We start from the raw sequence: 12,842 nt of genomic DNA, 5'->3' as shown, positions 1-12,842 counted from the left end.
CAAATGGACAGCTGGCACATAAAAAGAGGAAATGATAACAATAAGACTGAATTGCTGCTTTACCTCTCTGAGTTTAGACAGCTTCTGTGCACCCACCGGTGGGGTGGGGAAATCCTTGTACCCCGAAGTCTTTAAGCCAGCATCCTTGGGCTTGTCTGAGAAACTGTCCTCAGTTTCTGAAGGGAAAACCGGGGCTCCATTTCTAGAGTTAAGACTGCCTACAGCATCCCAGGAAACAGCTCTCATTAGTGGTGGAAAGGCCCCAATAGTCTTAATCTCTGCTGTACACGGTGCCTGTTGAGTAGAAGGTCTGGGCACAGGCTTGGCGACCCCTGTGGCTGGAGCCTGGTTTGGACTTCGATTTGACTCGTCTGATTTGTTGACAACTGTAGGACTCTTGGGTTCACCGTTTTTCTGAACAGCAAAACGAGGTGTGAGAGTCCCCGAGGACACTTTCCTTTTGTCAGCTAACTTCCAGTCCACCAACAGCTTTCCCTAAAGTTGGCAAGATATGAGAGAAATACTGTATGTGCATTTCATCAGGCATTAAAGCGGTTGGATAACACTCCAGTTGGACATGTTGGTGCTTCATAAGAGAAGCTAGGGTAGCACTACAGCATGCTTGTGAGGACAAACTAATAGTTAGAAGCTGAGATTCAGAGTATACTGTCCTGTGAAAAACGGAGTATACCCTTACTGCTTCCACAGGAATTAAGAAGGTAAGCAGCAGCCATGTGCTATTATTAAATACACTTAATCAACTGATCATCAGCAAGTGTGAGCACCTCTATAAAAGCAGAAGCTTTGTCAGTTCATTAGTTTGTTATTAGTTTATTATTAACACAATGCCACAGTTTTTCCAGGAGTGGACGTCCCAGTGCAGAGCTTAGGCCGTGCAACACTCCGAGAACCTAAAGAAAACCTGGAGGCTGTCGGTGCAATCCCTCCGCCTCTTAGTGAATACACATATGGCACAAATGTTAAAATTCTAGCTGACTCCCTTTTTGAGTTGTTGCATTCATTGCATGCATTAGTATTGCATAGAATTGTATAGTTAGTAATTAGTACCTTTTTATCTCTTAATTTTTACTTAGCATGTTATTTATTTGTAATTCCTAGTTTTATATCTCTTGGAGATATATCCTTTATATATTTATAAATGGAACGTGGGGGGGGGGGGGGGGGGGGGGCCTTAGGGTGAAACAGCATTTTGGTACACTGTATACTGTGTATACTACTGTATTGACAATAAAGCTCTTGAATCTTGAATTCAAAGAGATTTTCAAAGATGTGACCTCTGACCGTGACCTTGAGTTCAAAGAACTCATCATTACCAAACAAACTTGAAGCAATGTGATGCAGAGCGGGCCAAAATTCCTCCACAACGCTGTGAGAGACTGATAAAGATAAAGATTTCGAGGTATTGCTGCTAGAGGCGTCTCTACAAGCCACTGAATCAGGACTGCATAGAGTCCTGTGAAGTGTTTCTTTTTCACATGACTGCACAGCTGAGGTTGGTGTGAAATTCAGACAACAGACAACTTATAATATATACCTGAGAATAACATAATAAATCTTGACAAAGGTCACAGGGAGGCGTTTTGAATCTTTCAATGATCAGTTGTGTTTTTCCTCGTCACATTTGACATTTGAGTTTTGGTGTGTAAATAAAAAAAACACAGTAAGCCTGTTGATCGTACCTCCTGGTTCTGGCTGGTTGCATCAGGCTGCTCCCTCCCTGGAAACACCTCCTGATACTACAAGAGATAATAACAACTTTCTTCTGTTAAAATTTACTAACCTGATTAAAATTTGCCCAATGGTGATTTTTTTTCTTTGTTTTGTTCTGTTTTTTTTTTTCCAGAGACAATGTTCCACTTCATATAAAGCAAATTAAATAGAGGAACATTTAAAAAAACACACACAAAAAGAGCCAAATGTGGCAAACATGTCATACTTCACACCACTGTGGGTGAAAGCTGTTTAACAGTGAGATCAGTTTCTTTACCTGGATCGTCTCCGAGGGTCCTGCTGCTGAAAGAGCAGAAAACAACTTACAAATCATCTTCACCAACTCAAGGAGTGAAAAAATGACGCCAAATTAGGAAAAAGGTTAAAAATGAGGAGTGTAGTTTATTGTTAATAAATCCAAAGAATCCAGACATGAGACAGAAAGCACACACCGGTCTGAGGGGCCACAGTAAGTGAGCTGCTTCTCGATGAACACGGTGAGGATGATGGCGTTGGAGTCGGTGAAAGACCTGAGGTAGCGGGGTTGTGAAATAAAAATTGAAGCTATAAACATCTTTAATTTAAATGAAACGCTCAGACACCAGCTTCACACTCATAAATCTATGTGCAATGTTTTAGTTTCTATGTTTGTGTATGTTTGTGCGTGCGCGCTACCTGTGGGCGAATCAGTGAGGCTGCTGGTGGATCGCCGGCCTCGGCGTGTCAGGAAGCGATCGCTGACCTTCTTGGCCTCTTCAAGCAGCTCCAGGTTCTTCTGTCGATCCTCCTCGGAGAGCTGCAGCTCCGGGAGCGGATCTTTCACCAGGTCAATCACATTACCTGTGCTGTCTGAGAAAGATAATACACACGTGACACACAAATGCACACAGACCCGTAAAATTTCTGCTTGTTTCTGGTACCAAAATATAAGCAGATAATATGCCGTAAAAAACAAAACAAAACACAAAATTAGGCTTCAAAATATATCAGATCAAAAGTGTATGCTCTGTTGTATCGGAGCAGCTGTGTCTCAAGTGTATTTATGTGGGATTCATTGGTCTAAAATCTCAAAGCAAGGAATAATTCATGGATGGATATGAGCCAGGAAATCAGGTGATGAGTGCTCGCCAACTTGGGGATGATTTTATCGTCTCCTCTTCTCGGAAACGGGCAACAAGCTAAACATCAAAAGTAATCAAAGCGCCAAAAGCATTTCAAGCATGTGTGAGTCTCAGGATGCAGATGACCAAACTTAGTCTTAATGTTGTAAGAGTTCTTGTGTATCCACGCACAGTGAGAACATTAATTTATCTTTATACATCGCTGGACAGGTCTTTCAACAAATCTGATTGAAATATCTTTTATATAAAAAAAGTCACTGTGAGAAGTCGCGATTTGACACAGTGTTAAAAATGTTTACCTAAGAACGGTTTAGTTATGGAAAAACACTTAAAAATAAAGTGGAAATTTTTTATATGGTGCTGCACTACATCAAATAATAACTATTACATCATAACACTGTAAAAACTACAGTGATGTATGTGTGTTTGTGTGATTTACCCACCAATTGTGGTGATGGGCACCCCGGGGGAGCTTCTGACCAAGCGAGCTCTGGGACTGTGTGGTCTGAGAGAGAAAACTGTGATGATCTGGAAATGCTGTCTCTGTTTCAAATTAAAATTGAGAAAGCTACTGGACGATTACCTGGCCTGTTCCAGCGGACGCCCATCCTGATGGACAACCTTAGCCTGCTTTGGGTAGACGATGGTGGGCGCAGTCATGACAACAGCTCGACTTTCACCTGGTACTAACTGTGCAACACAAAAAAACTTAAGTGTGCATCACTTAACACATCAGCCAGTTTGTGATATTAGATTAAACACAACCTTAATAAGGAGCAGATCTTTTTAAATTAAGCTTGAACTTACACAATAAAAGGGTTAAAGGTAGATTTTGAACATTAACTTAAACCTTAAACTACATATTCCAAAAAAACAAAAAAAGAGCCAAATTTCAACAAACCAGTTTAAATCTGGCACTAACAGGAGAATATTGATTTGACCCACTTAAGCACAAAGAGGTCTGTCACCTCTAGTAGGTTATGATGAACACTATTGTGGAATAGCTTCAAAAGGCTGCTAAAGGTAAGTACGCAAATAAATACAGACTGACATGAAACCCTTATTCTTTGAGAGGTGCTCTTAAAGCTTATCTTTGCAATAGATTCTTGAAAAAGGAGTCTTTCTGCTGCAGACAGGCTGCTGATTCACCGTGGCTCTGTTCCTATAAGGGTGGATACTTTTATTGTGTTGACTTATGCACTGAAGATTATATTACACAGTTTCATTACTTTCTTCAGAGATTTCTTATCTAGCTTGTGTGTTTATGAGGTAAAGGTCACTGTTCTCTGAGGTTTAGCCTGTTTAACTCTTTATTATCTCTGGGATAATTAATGACTCAAACTCGGAGTCTGCCCCATTAAGATCTGTCCTTAAAGTCTTTGAAAGCATTTCTAATCTTTATATATTTCAAGGGTGAGATCGCTCAAATGGCACACAGATAAAACTTCTGATTATTACCATTACCATCACCACCAGCCTATCACAGGGCTAACACAGAGAGACAGACAACTATTCACACTCACGTTCACAGCTATGGCCAGTTTGCCTAATCCCACTAACTGCATGTCTATGAATTTGGGAGGAAGCCGGAGTAGCTAGAGAGAACCCACGCAGACATGGGGAGAACATGCAAACTCCACAGAGAAAGACCCAGGATATTCTTCCTGTCAGCCAACAGTGCTAATCTCTATGCCATAAATACTGAAAAAACTAATAACTCAGACAGATCAATTAAGAACAAACCCCCCCAAAACATAACCAATCACAGGGATCAGGACAGGAAATGCTACTGATGTCACAGAAAAATGCAGTAAACTCTGGTGTTTTAAACACAATATCATTTAAAGTAGTGATGTTTAGCTGGTGGGGGTGGGGTAGGGGAGTCATGTGACATTAAACAGACATTAAACAGATAGAGGATGTGGTCATTGAACGGGAACTCAAACCATGGCTCCAAACCTGAGAGCCCAGTCCAACTCTGGTAAACCTGAGTGGACTTGTCTCCCCGAAGAAGTTCTTAAGCATGTTTTTTTTTTATCCTGTTGTATTTAGCTTCATAAGTAATTTTAGATATAAAAATGACTGAGGCCTTGATCTATGTGACCTCACAGCGGGCAACAGGCATCACTGGACAGCTACATTTCCACTATAAGGAAACTACAATCATTTAAGTTGTACAAAATAGTGACATATGCATCTATGCAAGTTTTTACAATACTTTTTTTTTAACGATAAGGAGCAAAAGACCTGCATTTATAAACTTTGCCACACATTTTCTTTTAAAAGTTGGTAAATTGCTTTTTCCCATCTAACCAAAGGGCTCAAATTTGTCACAAGGGACATGAAGCAGATATTTTACAGAGCCAAGGTATTTGTCAGATAGTAAAAAAAATCCTGCTGTGCAAACGTAAAAGCAGCTTTTACCCTTTTTTAAACACCTCACTTTACCTTGGCTCAGGGAAAGTTATTATGACAGCCGAAGTGACTTTCAAAGAATCGTAAAGCATTCATCAGTCACCGGAATGAAATTCATTTCCAAACATTTAGTGGGAAATAACTAAAACATGAGTGCAAAAAAAGGAAAGTATGTACCAAATCAGTTGCCAAAATTTCACTTTGTTAACTTCTGTCATTCTTTGCAAAGCACTGCCTTGGTCTGACAACAGCAGGGAACATTTGTGACAGAAGAAGGCTTAGTTAAGGAAAATATTGCTTTGCTCTCACTTGAAAAGGAATGAATCAGTGACTTCTTCAGTGAAGGAACTTTTTTCTGAGGGAAAACTCAACATTGATAAAAAAAAATTCCTTTCAGGGCCAAATGAAGTATGAAGTCAGATGTTTTACCTAAAAACAGAATATCAAACAGGGACAGCAGCTGCACTTACTGTGCTGGGAGAGCTCGGGGAACTGTCCATCTCCTCTGGAGAGTCCTCCTCTTCCTCAGGCAGTGTGGGCATGGCCGGGTGCAGAGAAGGGCGAGAGCGGGTGTGCGGGAAAACAAAAGGGGTCTCAGCAGCAGGCGAGGCGTCACCGGACTCCTTGAAGTTACAGTCACTTTGTTCGAGAGGAGATGTTTGCAGCAAGTCTCGCTCTTCTTCCTGGAGCTATAAACACACAGAAAACCAAATACATGCATTTTAAGCATGATTAGAGGCATGCTGAGGAGAGCTCCTTCCGATCAGCAGCAGTTATTAAACTAGTACTTTAGCCACTTTTCTTTCTGCCTAACCACAGCTAAAAAAAGGATAAACCAGAACTAAGAAAACCATTGCACTGCACAAACAACTCCCAAAATAGCTCCATTCTGCACATTAGTGAGATTTCCCAGCATACTGTACATACGCATCAGAAATGAAATCACCGTGACTCACATCGGATGTATGGGTTTTAAACTTTCATGTGAGCATGATGATTTCCAGCCAGAGCATCAGGAAGCGTCAGAGAATAAAATAACATGAAACATGCCAGGAGTTCATATTGGGAGTTTTAACAGGAGCAACAAGACTTCAAGGAATGCTTCCTTATTCACACAGAGTCACCACAGTGGGTAGCTCTGCATTTTCGATTTGGTAGATTTTTATATCAGATGCTTTTCCTAAAGCAACACCAAAGGCATTCCTGTCTGCTTCCAGGATTGAACAGGAGAGCTGTTGCTTGTTCGGCAAATGCGTAAACCACTACACCATGAAACACTTAAAAAAAAAAAAGAAATCCTTCTTTGTCTGGTTCATGATCTTAATGACACGCTGTCTAAATTCAAAAGAAACAACATGCAGCATCTCTGCTTTACAGCACAAGTGACTGAAATCACAAACAAGCACTGCTCACGAGTGAGCCTGCAATGTTTCATGTGCTTTTCTTCCCACACTGTGACTTTCAGCAGGCGGTTACTGTTTTGAACACAAACAGTGACTGGGATGCGCTTTGTTGTTATAAAACGCTGCTACAGTCAGTTTAACTTGCTCTCACAGGCTGAATGAGGCAACGAGCTCCCGAGGGGCAGCGCAAAACAAACAGAAGGACTTCTAGATAAATTATGAAAAAATGATTTAGTGGATGGTGGATGGAGGATTACTGAGAGGAAGAGACTCATGTCTCATTCACATGAAGGCAATCAAAGTCAATTAATTAAAGCTTTCCTGACTAAAATTATACAGTGCTGCCAAAAAGTATTTGCCTTCTTCCTTTTTTAATTTTGCATATTTGTCACATTTACATGTTTCAGATCATCAAAAAAACTAATATTAGATAAAAGTTACCCATGTTACTTGCAGTTGCAATTATTAAAAAAGACTAATCCAAGTTCAGTTTCACTAGTCACACCCAGGCCTAATTACTGCCAGATCAAGAAATCACTTAACTAGAACCTATCTGACAAAGTAAAATAGGGTAAAAGATCTCAAGAAACACCACATCATACCAGGATCTAAAAATCAGCTGAGAAACAAAGTCTATCTATTTGAAAAGTATGACAAAGCCATTTTTAAGGCTTTGGGACTCCAGTGAACCACATTGAGAGCTTATTATTCACTTATTCACAAATGGAGAAAACCTGAATAGTCGTGAACCCTTTAAAGAGTGGCTGGCCAACCAAAGAGCACATTGACAACTCATCCAGAAGGTCACAAAAAATCAAGAAGAACATCTAAAGATCTGCCGGGCTCATTTGCCTCAGTTAATGTCAGAGTTAATGATTCAACAATAAGAAAGAGACTTGGAAAAAATGGCATCAAAGGAGAAAATCACTGCTGAGCAAAAAGAACAGAAGGGCTCAACTGACATTTGTGAAAAAAAATATCTTGATGATTCCCAAGACTTTTGGGAAAATATTCATAGACTGTTGAGACAAAAGTTAAACTTTTTAGTGGTCCACCTCTGGTTTTGGAGTGGCCTAGTCACAGTCGAAGCCATTAAGGCTCAAAAACTCTCTGATGCGGCTGAATTAAAACAATTCTGCAAAGAAGATTGGGCCAAACCCCCTCCACAGCGATGTAAAATTGGCATTGGCAGCTATTGCAAACACTTGATTGCAATTCTTGCTGCCAAGCTTGGATTTGACTAGGGGCATTTACTTTTTTCACACAGGGCCAGTTACCAGGGTAATATTTTTTTCTCCTAATTAAATTAAATCACCATTTAAAAACTGCATTTCATATTCACTCGGATTATCTTTGTCCATCCATCTTTTCTGCTTATCTAGATCAGACAGCTGGAGCCTATCACAGCTGCCACAGGAAGCCAGTCTGGTGCAGGGTCAACACATAGATACAGTCAACCTTTCATATTTACAGTCATCACCAATCAATCTAAGCTCATGGATGTTTTTGGACTATGGGAGAAAGCCAGAGTACCAAGAGAGAACCCAGGCAGCAGACCTAACCATTTCACCACCGTGCCGATATCTTTGTCTAATATTAAAATTATTTTGATGATCTAAAACATGTAAGTGCAAAAAATACACAGCGATATAACAACATATGGGCAGCATTAAGAGGAAAAAGCCAACTGCAAACAAACTGAAGCAGGATTTAGTTTTGAGGAGAATGAAAATGAGAAAAATGCCTCAAATTTGCCAATTATATAAAAACCTAAATAATCTTGGCCCCAAGATAAGACCCAAAGAGCAGGGAACGATCAGCGAACATGAATTTAAATGAGTGCAAAGATTAGTGTAATCATCAAAGCTGAAGCTGTAAAAGCTGTGTAATCAAAATTTATGATGCGGCTCCTGCAAATGTGTACATGTAGAATATTTTATTAAGAGAAGAAAACAAGGCTGTTTGATTCAGTATATATCATAGTGGTACATGTGAAAACAACAAAACTATTAATCAATTCTCAATAAATGACTTTTAAAAACCACCATGTATTCATTTTACAAAGTGCTGTCTTATTGAGTCAAACAAAAATGTAACAAAACCACATTATCACCACATCTGATGTTCACACTGGAAAAATAATAATTTATTTGTTTCAGGTCTGAGCTGTTTGAGCTGATCTTTACCATGGACACTGCAGCAGTTACCTGGCTCCCTGAGCTACAAGCCAACCTGACTTGATGCGTGCAGCTTGTTTGAACCATTGTTTGAACACACAGCGCTTCCCTTTTCAGTAACAAATTTATGCAAATCACATGTACTGTATTTTTAAACCACTCTGCGGAGGAGCACGGTGCACTCATGATCTACACAACTCCTGTGTGTGCTAATGTGACGCACACATTCATTTGATTTCACCAGAAAAAGAGAAATTTACATAGGTCCAATCAGCACAGATGTGAGCCTTCTTACTGCCTTCTCTTTCAAATCACGTGCAGCAGCTTTGAATAATATGCGCAGGAAAGTGGAAGGTGTGATGAATGAATGGTTATTTCAGAGGTATGGCATGTGGCCGTGTGATGGACGAATCCTCTGAGAATTCAAGGACAAAATATGCTGAGTGCTGCTCAGTGTCATCACAAAGATGACAAGATCTTGGGAACATATGGGGACAGAAAGGCTGTGAGTCACTGGGGAGGAAATGGGTTGTTTAACTCCTCCCTGCGAGCAGCAAGGACGTTTCCTGAATGCAGGGACAGTGTCATATGCGACGGAAGCATTTAAAACAGATGTTTTTATACTTTAAAGCGATATTTCACTTTGGCAGAAAAGAGTTAGACAGATACTGGTTGCTTTGTTCTTGAGGAGAGCCAGGACGTTTTTATCTTCTTTTTTTTCTAATTCTGTAATTAACTGTCTTAAGTCTTCAGGTGCTATTTATAAATTTAGAAGAAAAAAACAAGTTTGAGGTCCTTCTGAGTTACTCACAAATGAGCTACTGGTTATTTCTAGCTAACTGCTCTTGAACTTACTGAACTCATGAAACTATTTAATTTTGTGCAAAGATTTTTTATTCAGCCATAACCTGATTTGTTTCTAATTATGGACAGAAATATTTAGACAAAGAATTTGAACAATAAAGGAATCAATGATTATGTTTTTGTTAAGGCTCGCTGTGAGGCAGGCAAAGTAGGATCCAAATGGAAATAAAAATACAAACTAAAGTTGCTCAGCAACAAATAAGCCATGGCAAGGAATCTTACTGAGAACACATGAGGGAGAACATGTCAAAGAGCAGAAGGAAACTGTGGACATAAATACACACCAGGTAATTAGGGAGCAAGAAAGCTGAGGTAAACAAGACTCAGGCGAACAGAATCCAACTAATGAGACAAGGGGAAGCAAAACTAAACACACCACAAAGGGGACAAGGGACTATCAAAATAAAACAGGAAATAACAACCACTCAATCCAGGAGTACGACATGTGAACTTGAAACAGGAACAGGATATAAACAAACATGGGGACATATCCGACTGGGGACACAGAAAGGGATTACAAAAGGTGATATAAAATATAAAATATATAAACCCCAAATACAAGATTATCAGAAATACAAAACCAGAAAATCCCAAGCACCCTAGAAACTCAAAACTCTGGGTCCAAGACCCAGGGACCAAGAGGAATTCTAAGAAGAAGCCCAAACAAAGTCAACCTACTCTGCAGGAGGTTAAATGGTGTGGTGTTTATTCAGCAGACCGAGAGACTGAGATAAATATTGCATAGTAACTGAATCACTCTAATTATTTCCTGCAAAGGGGGGGGGGGGGTGAGAACACAGGGGCCCGAGTGGCAATAGTTAAAGACTTCTTTCCTTTACTTGCACAAAGAGAAGTAAAACAAAAGTACTTGTTGATTTCATGAGGAAGCTTCATTTTGCAGCGTACTTTAGTGGTCACTTTTTCTGTGGAGGGAGAAATAAGGACCAGCATCCTGCTCCCCTCCTCCTGTTACATAAGCTCATTCCCTCTAGCCAGATTTGTTTAAAATTTGGTTGTGTGAAGCATAGAGCACAGGGCCAACAGAGGAAGTGGTTACCACGCAGTCGCAATCTGAGATAACAAGTCAGAGGAAGTGTCAGAAAGAAAAAATGGATTGAATGAGGGAGCAGACTAAATCCACAGGCTTCAGAAAATGCATGGTCACATATGAAGGCGCAGGAAACATGAGACAGAGTTTCACATGCAAACAAAAAACACTTTATGTAAACTCACACCAACAGTTATCTAGAATATCATTTACCCACAAATATTCATGCACATGTTTGTTAAGGCTGCAGAGACCATAACTAAACTGAAACTGCATGCGTCCACCACTGTGGATAGTCCACTGTGACCAGCCGATCATCTAAACCTGTCCACAGAGAGCATGCACCTTACCTGAGTCGGGTGCTGTAGTGCTGTAGAGAGAAACACACACACACACACACACACCGCGGCTGATCTCTCCAAGTCAGACCGACTTCCCACAGTCAAAGCGTCACCCTCAGCCTTTCCTTCAGAAAACTCCTCTACCCTCAGGGCTTCTCCTTCCTTCTCCCGTCCCCTCTGTTCCCTGTCTTTTTTCAGCAGCAGCCTCTCTTTCACTCCTGGGAGCTTTGACCATTTAAGGAGAAGGGCTCTGTGAGCTGCTGTGCAGTGTGTGTCTCTCTGTGTGTGTTTGTGTGTGTGTCAGACCGCTGCTCCCCTGATCATCCCTCAACTTAACTTAAAGCTGAAGAAAGATACAAAATGATGTTATTGTTGCTTCAGAGTTTGTGTGTGTAAGTGTGTTATTTTTTCACTTTTTACTTTGTCAGATGCGTAGGACACTTTTTTGCATGTTGTGGTACGTTTGCATGTTTGTGAGAAACTGATGGATCGATTGTGCCTGCCTGAGCTGTGTTTACTCTGCTGGCTAGGAGGAATCCATGCATCCACTTCCAGGCTCTTGAGGTCCATTAATGTTTGGTAAACTGCCCTTCCAAAGCTTCTGTTATTTGTGCTACTTTGTCTTAAAAGTGCTGAAATCATCTTGAGTTTTGATGGTATAAAAAAGGAGGACAGCAGTCACATTGTTTGTATGAGTACAGCTGACTTTTACAGCAAATTACAGCATAAAATTTTTATTTAACATGGGCTTAAGTCTTAAGTAATCATGTGTGAAGGAAACAGTTGTTAAAAGGAGGAACTTGTGATAAAAAGTCAGCTGTTTTCCTTATTTGATACGACTATTGCGATGATTATCTTAATGCTATTTTGCCAATAACATTCTGCTGTTTTATTAAGCAGGCAATGATGATGATGATACTAGAGTCTACAAATAAATTAAAATAAATTATCAGATTATTGTTGCAGACAAACTAATTCCTATTTTACCCTTTTAGCAGGTAATTATTTAGTCCATCTGGTGACTAAACAATTACCTGCTATAAGGGTTGCTCCTGGGGTGGGTGGGGATTTTGTGTTTCAAAGGGTCACAAAATAACTTGTGATTATAATTTTATCTTCGTATGAAAAAATAAGTACACCCCAGGATTCAGTAGCTTGTAGAAATACCTCTGGCAGCAATGACTTGAAGTATGTACGGCTTTAACAGTGTTTCATATCGTTGGGGAGGAAATATGGCTCACTTATCTTGAAGTGTTGCTTCAGTTCATTGAGTTTTATGGGCATTTTGCATTACGCACAGCTCTGCTGACACCTTGCCACAGCATTTCCATCAGGTTGCAACACCTTTTCTTTTTCAGCCACTCTCTTGTAGATTTGCTTCAGGGCTCGGGATCATTGTCTCGTTGCATGACCCAAATATGATGATGTTTTCATTTGTCCAAAGGACATTGTTCCAGAAGCCTCGTGGTTTGTCCAGATGCAGCTTTGCAAACCTTAGCCATGCTCTTCTTTTTAGAGTGAAGAGGCTTTCCAAACAACTCACAGTTCTTTCAGTCTATATCTAATTGTACTGACATGAACTTTAACATTTAACATGCTAACTGAGGCCTGTAGAGTCTGAGAAGTATTGTACTGTCTGACCTTGGGGTGAATTTGCTGGAACCTCCACTTACTGAAGAACGCAGCATTTTGTAAACACACACCTGAATGCTTGAGACCAGCAAACTGCCAAAGCCTCCACT

The 12,842-nt window shown here is 40.2% G+C and overlaps 1 protein-coding gene across 1 annotated transcript in view; it reads right to left on the bottom strand.

The window, feature by feature from the left end:
• irag1 (inositol 1,4,5-triphosphate receptor associated 1) overlaps positions 1 to 12,842 on the bottom strand; it is a 32,992-nt gene that overhangs the window by 10,011 nt on the left and 10,139 nt on the right. The window contains exons 9-16 of the mRNA XM_085402269.1: positions 5,738 to 5,956; positions 3,436 to 3,542; positions 3,296 to 3,357; positions 2,407 to 2,580; positions 2,184 to 2,261; positions 2,009 to 2,034; positions 1,701 to 1,757; positions 64 to 495 (exon numbers count right to left, since the gene is read on the bottom strand). Coding sequence (XP_085258395.1) covers positions 64 to 495; positions 1,701 to 1,757; positions 2,009 to 2,034; positions 2,184 to 2,261; positions 2,407 to 2,580; positions 3,296 to 3,357; positions 3,436 to 3,542; positions 5,738 to 5,956 — 1,155 coding nt within the window. The remainder of the gene's footprint in view (positions 1 to 63; positions 496 to 1,700; positions 1,758 to 2,008; positions 2,035 to 2,183; positions 2,262 to 2,406; positions 2,581 to 3,295; positions 3,358 to 3,435; positions 3,543 to 5,737; positions 5,957 to 12,842) is intronic.

The sequence above is a fragment of the Rhamphochromis longiceps genome, linkage group LG1 (assembly GCF_057381845.1).
Source record: "Rhamphochromis longiceps isolate RC_006_pf linkage group LG1, R_longiceps_female_GT1.1, whole genome shotgun sequence".
Taxonomy (NCBI): Eukaryota; Metazoa; Chordata; class Actinopteri; order Cichliformes; family Cichlidae; genus Rhamphochromis; species Rhamphochromis longiceps.
Note: the sequence above shows the minus strand (reverse complement) of the source record. Positions and strands in the feature narration are given on the sequence as shown.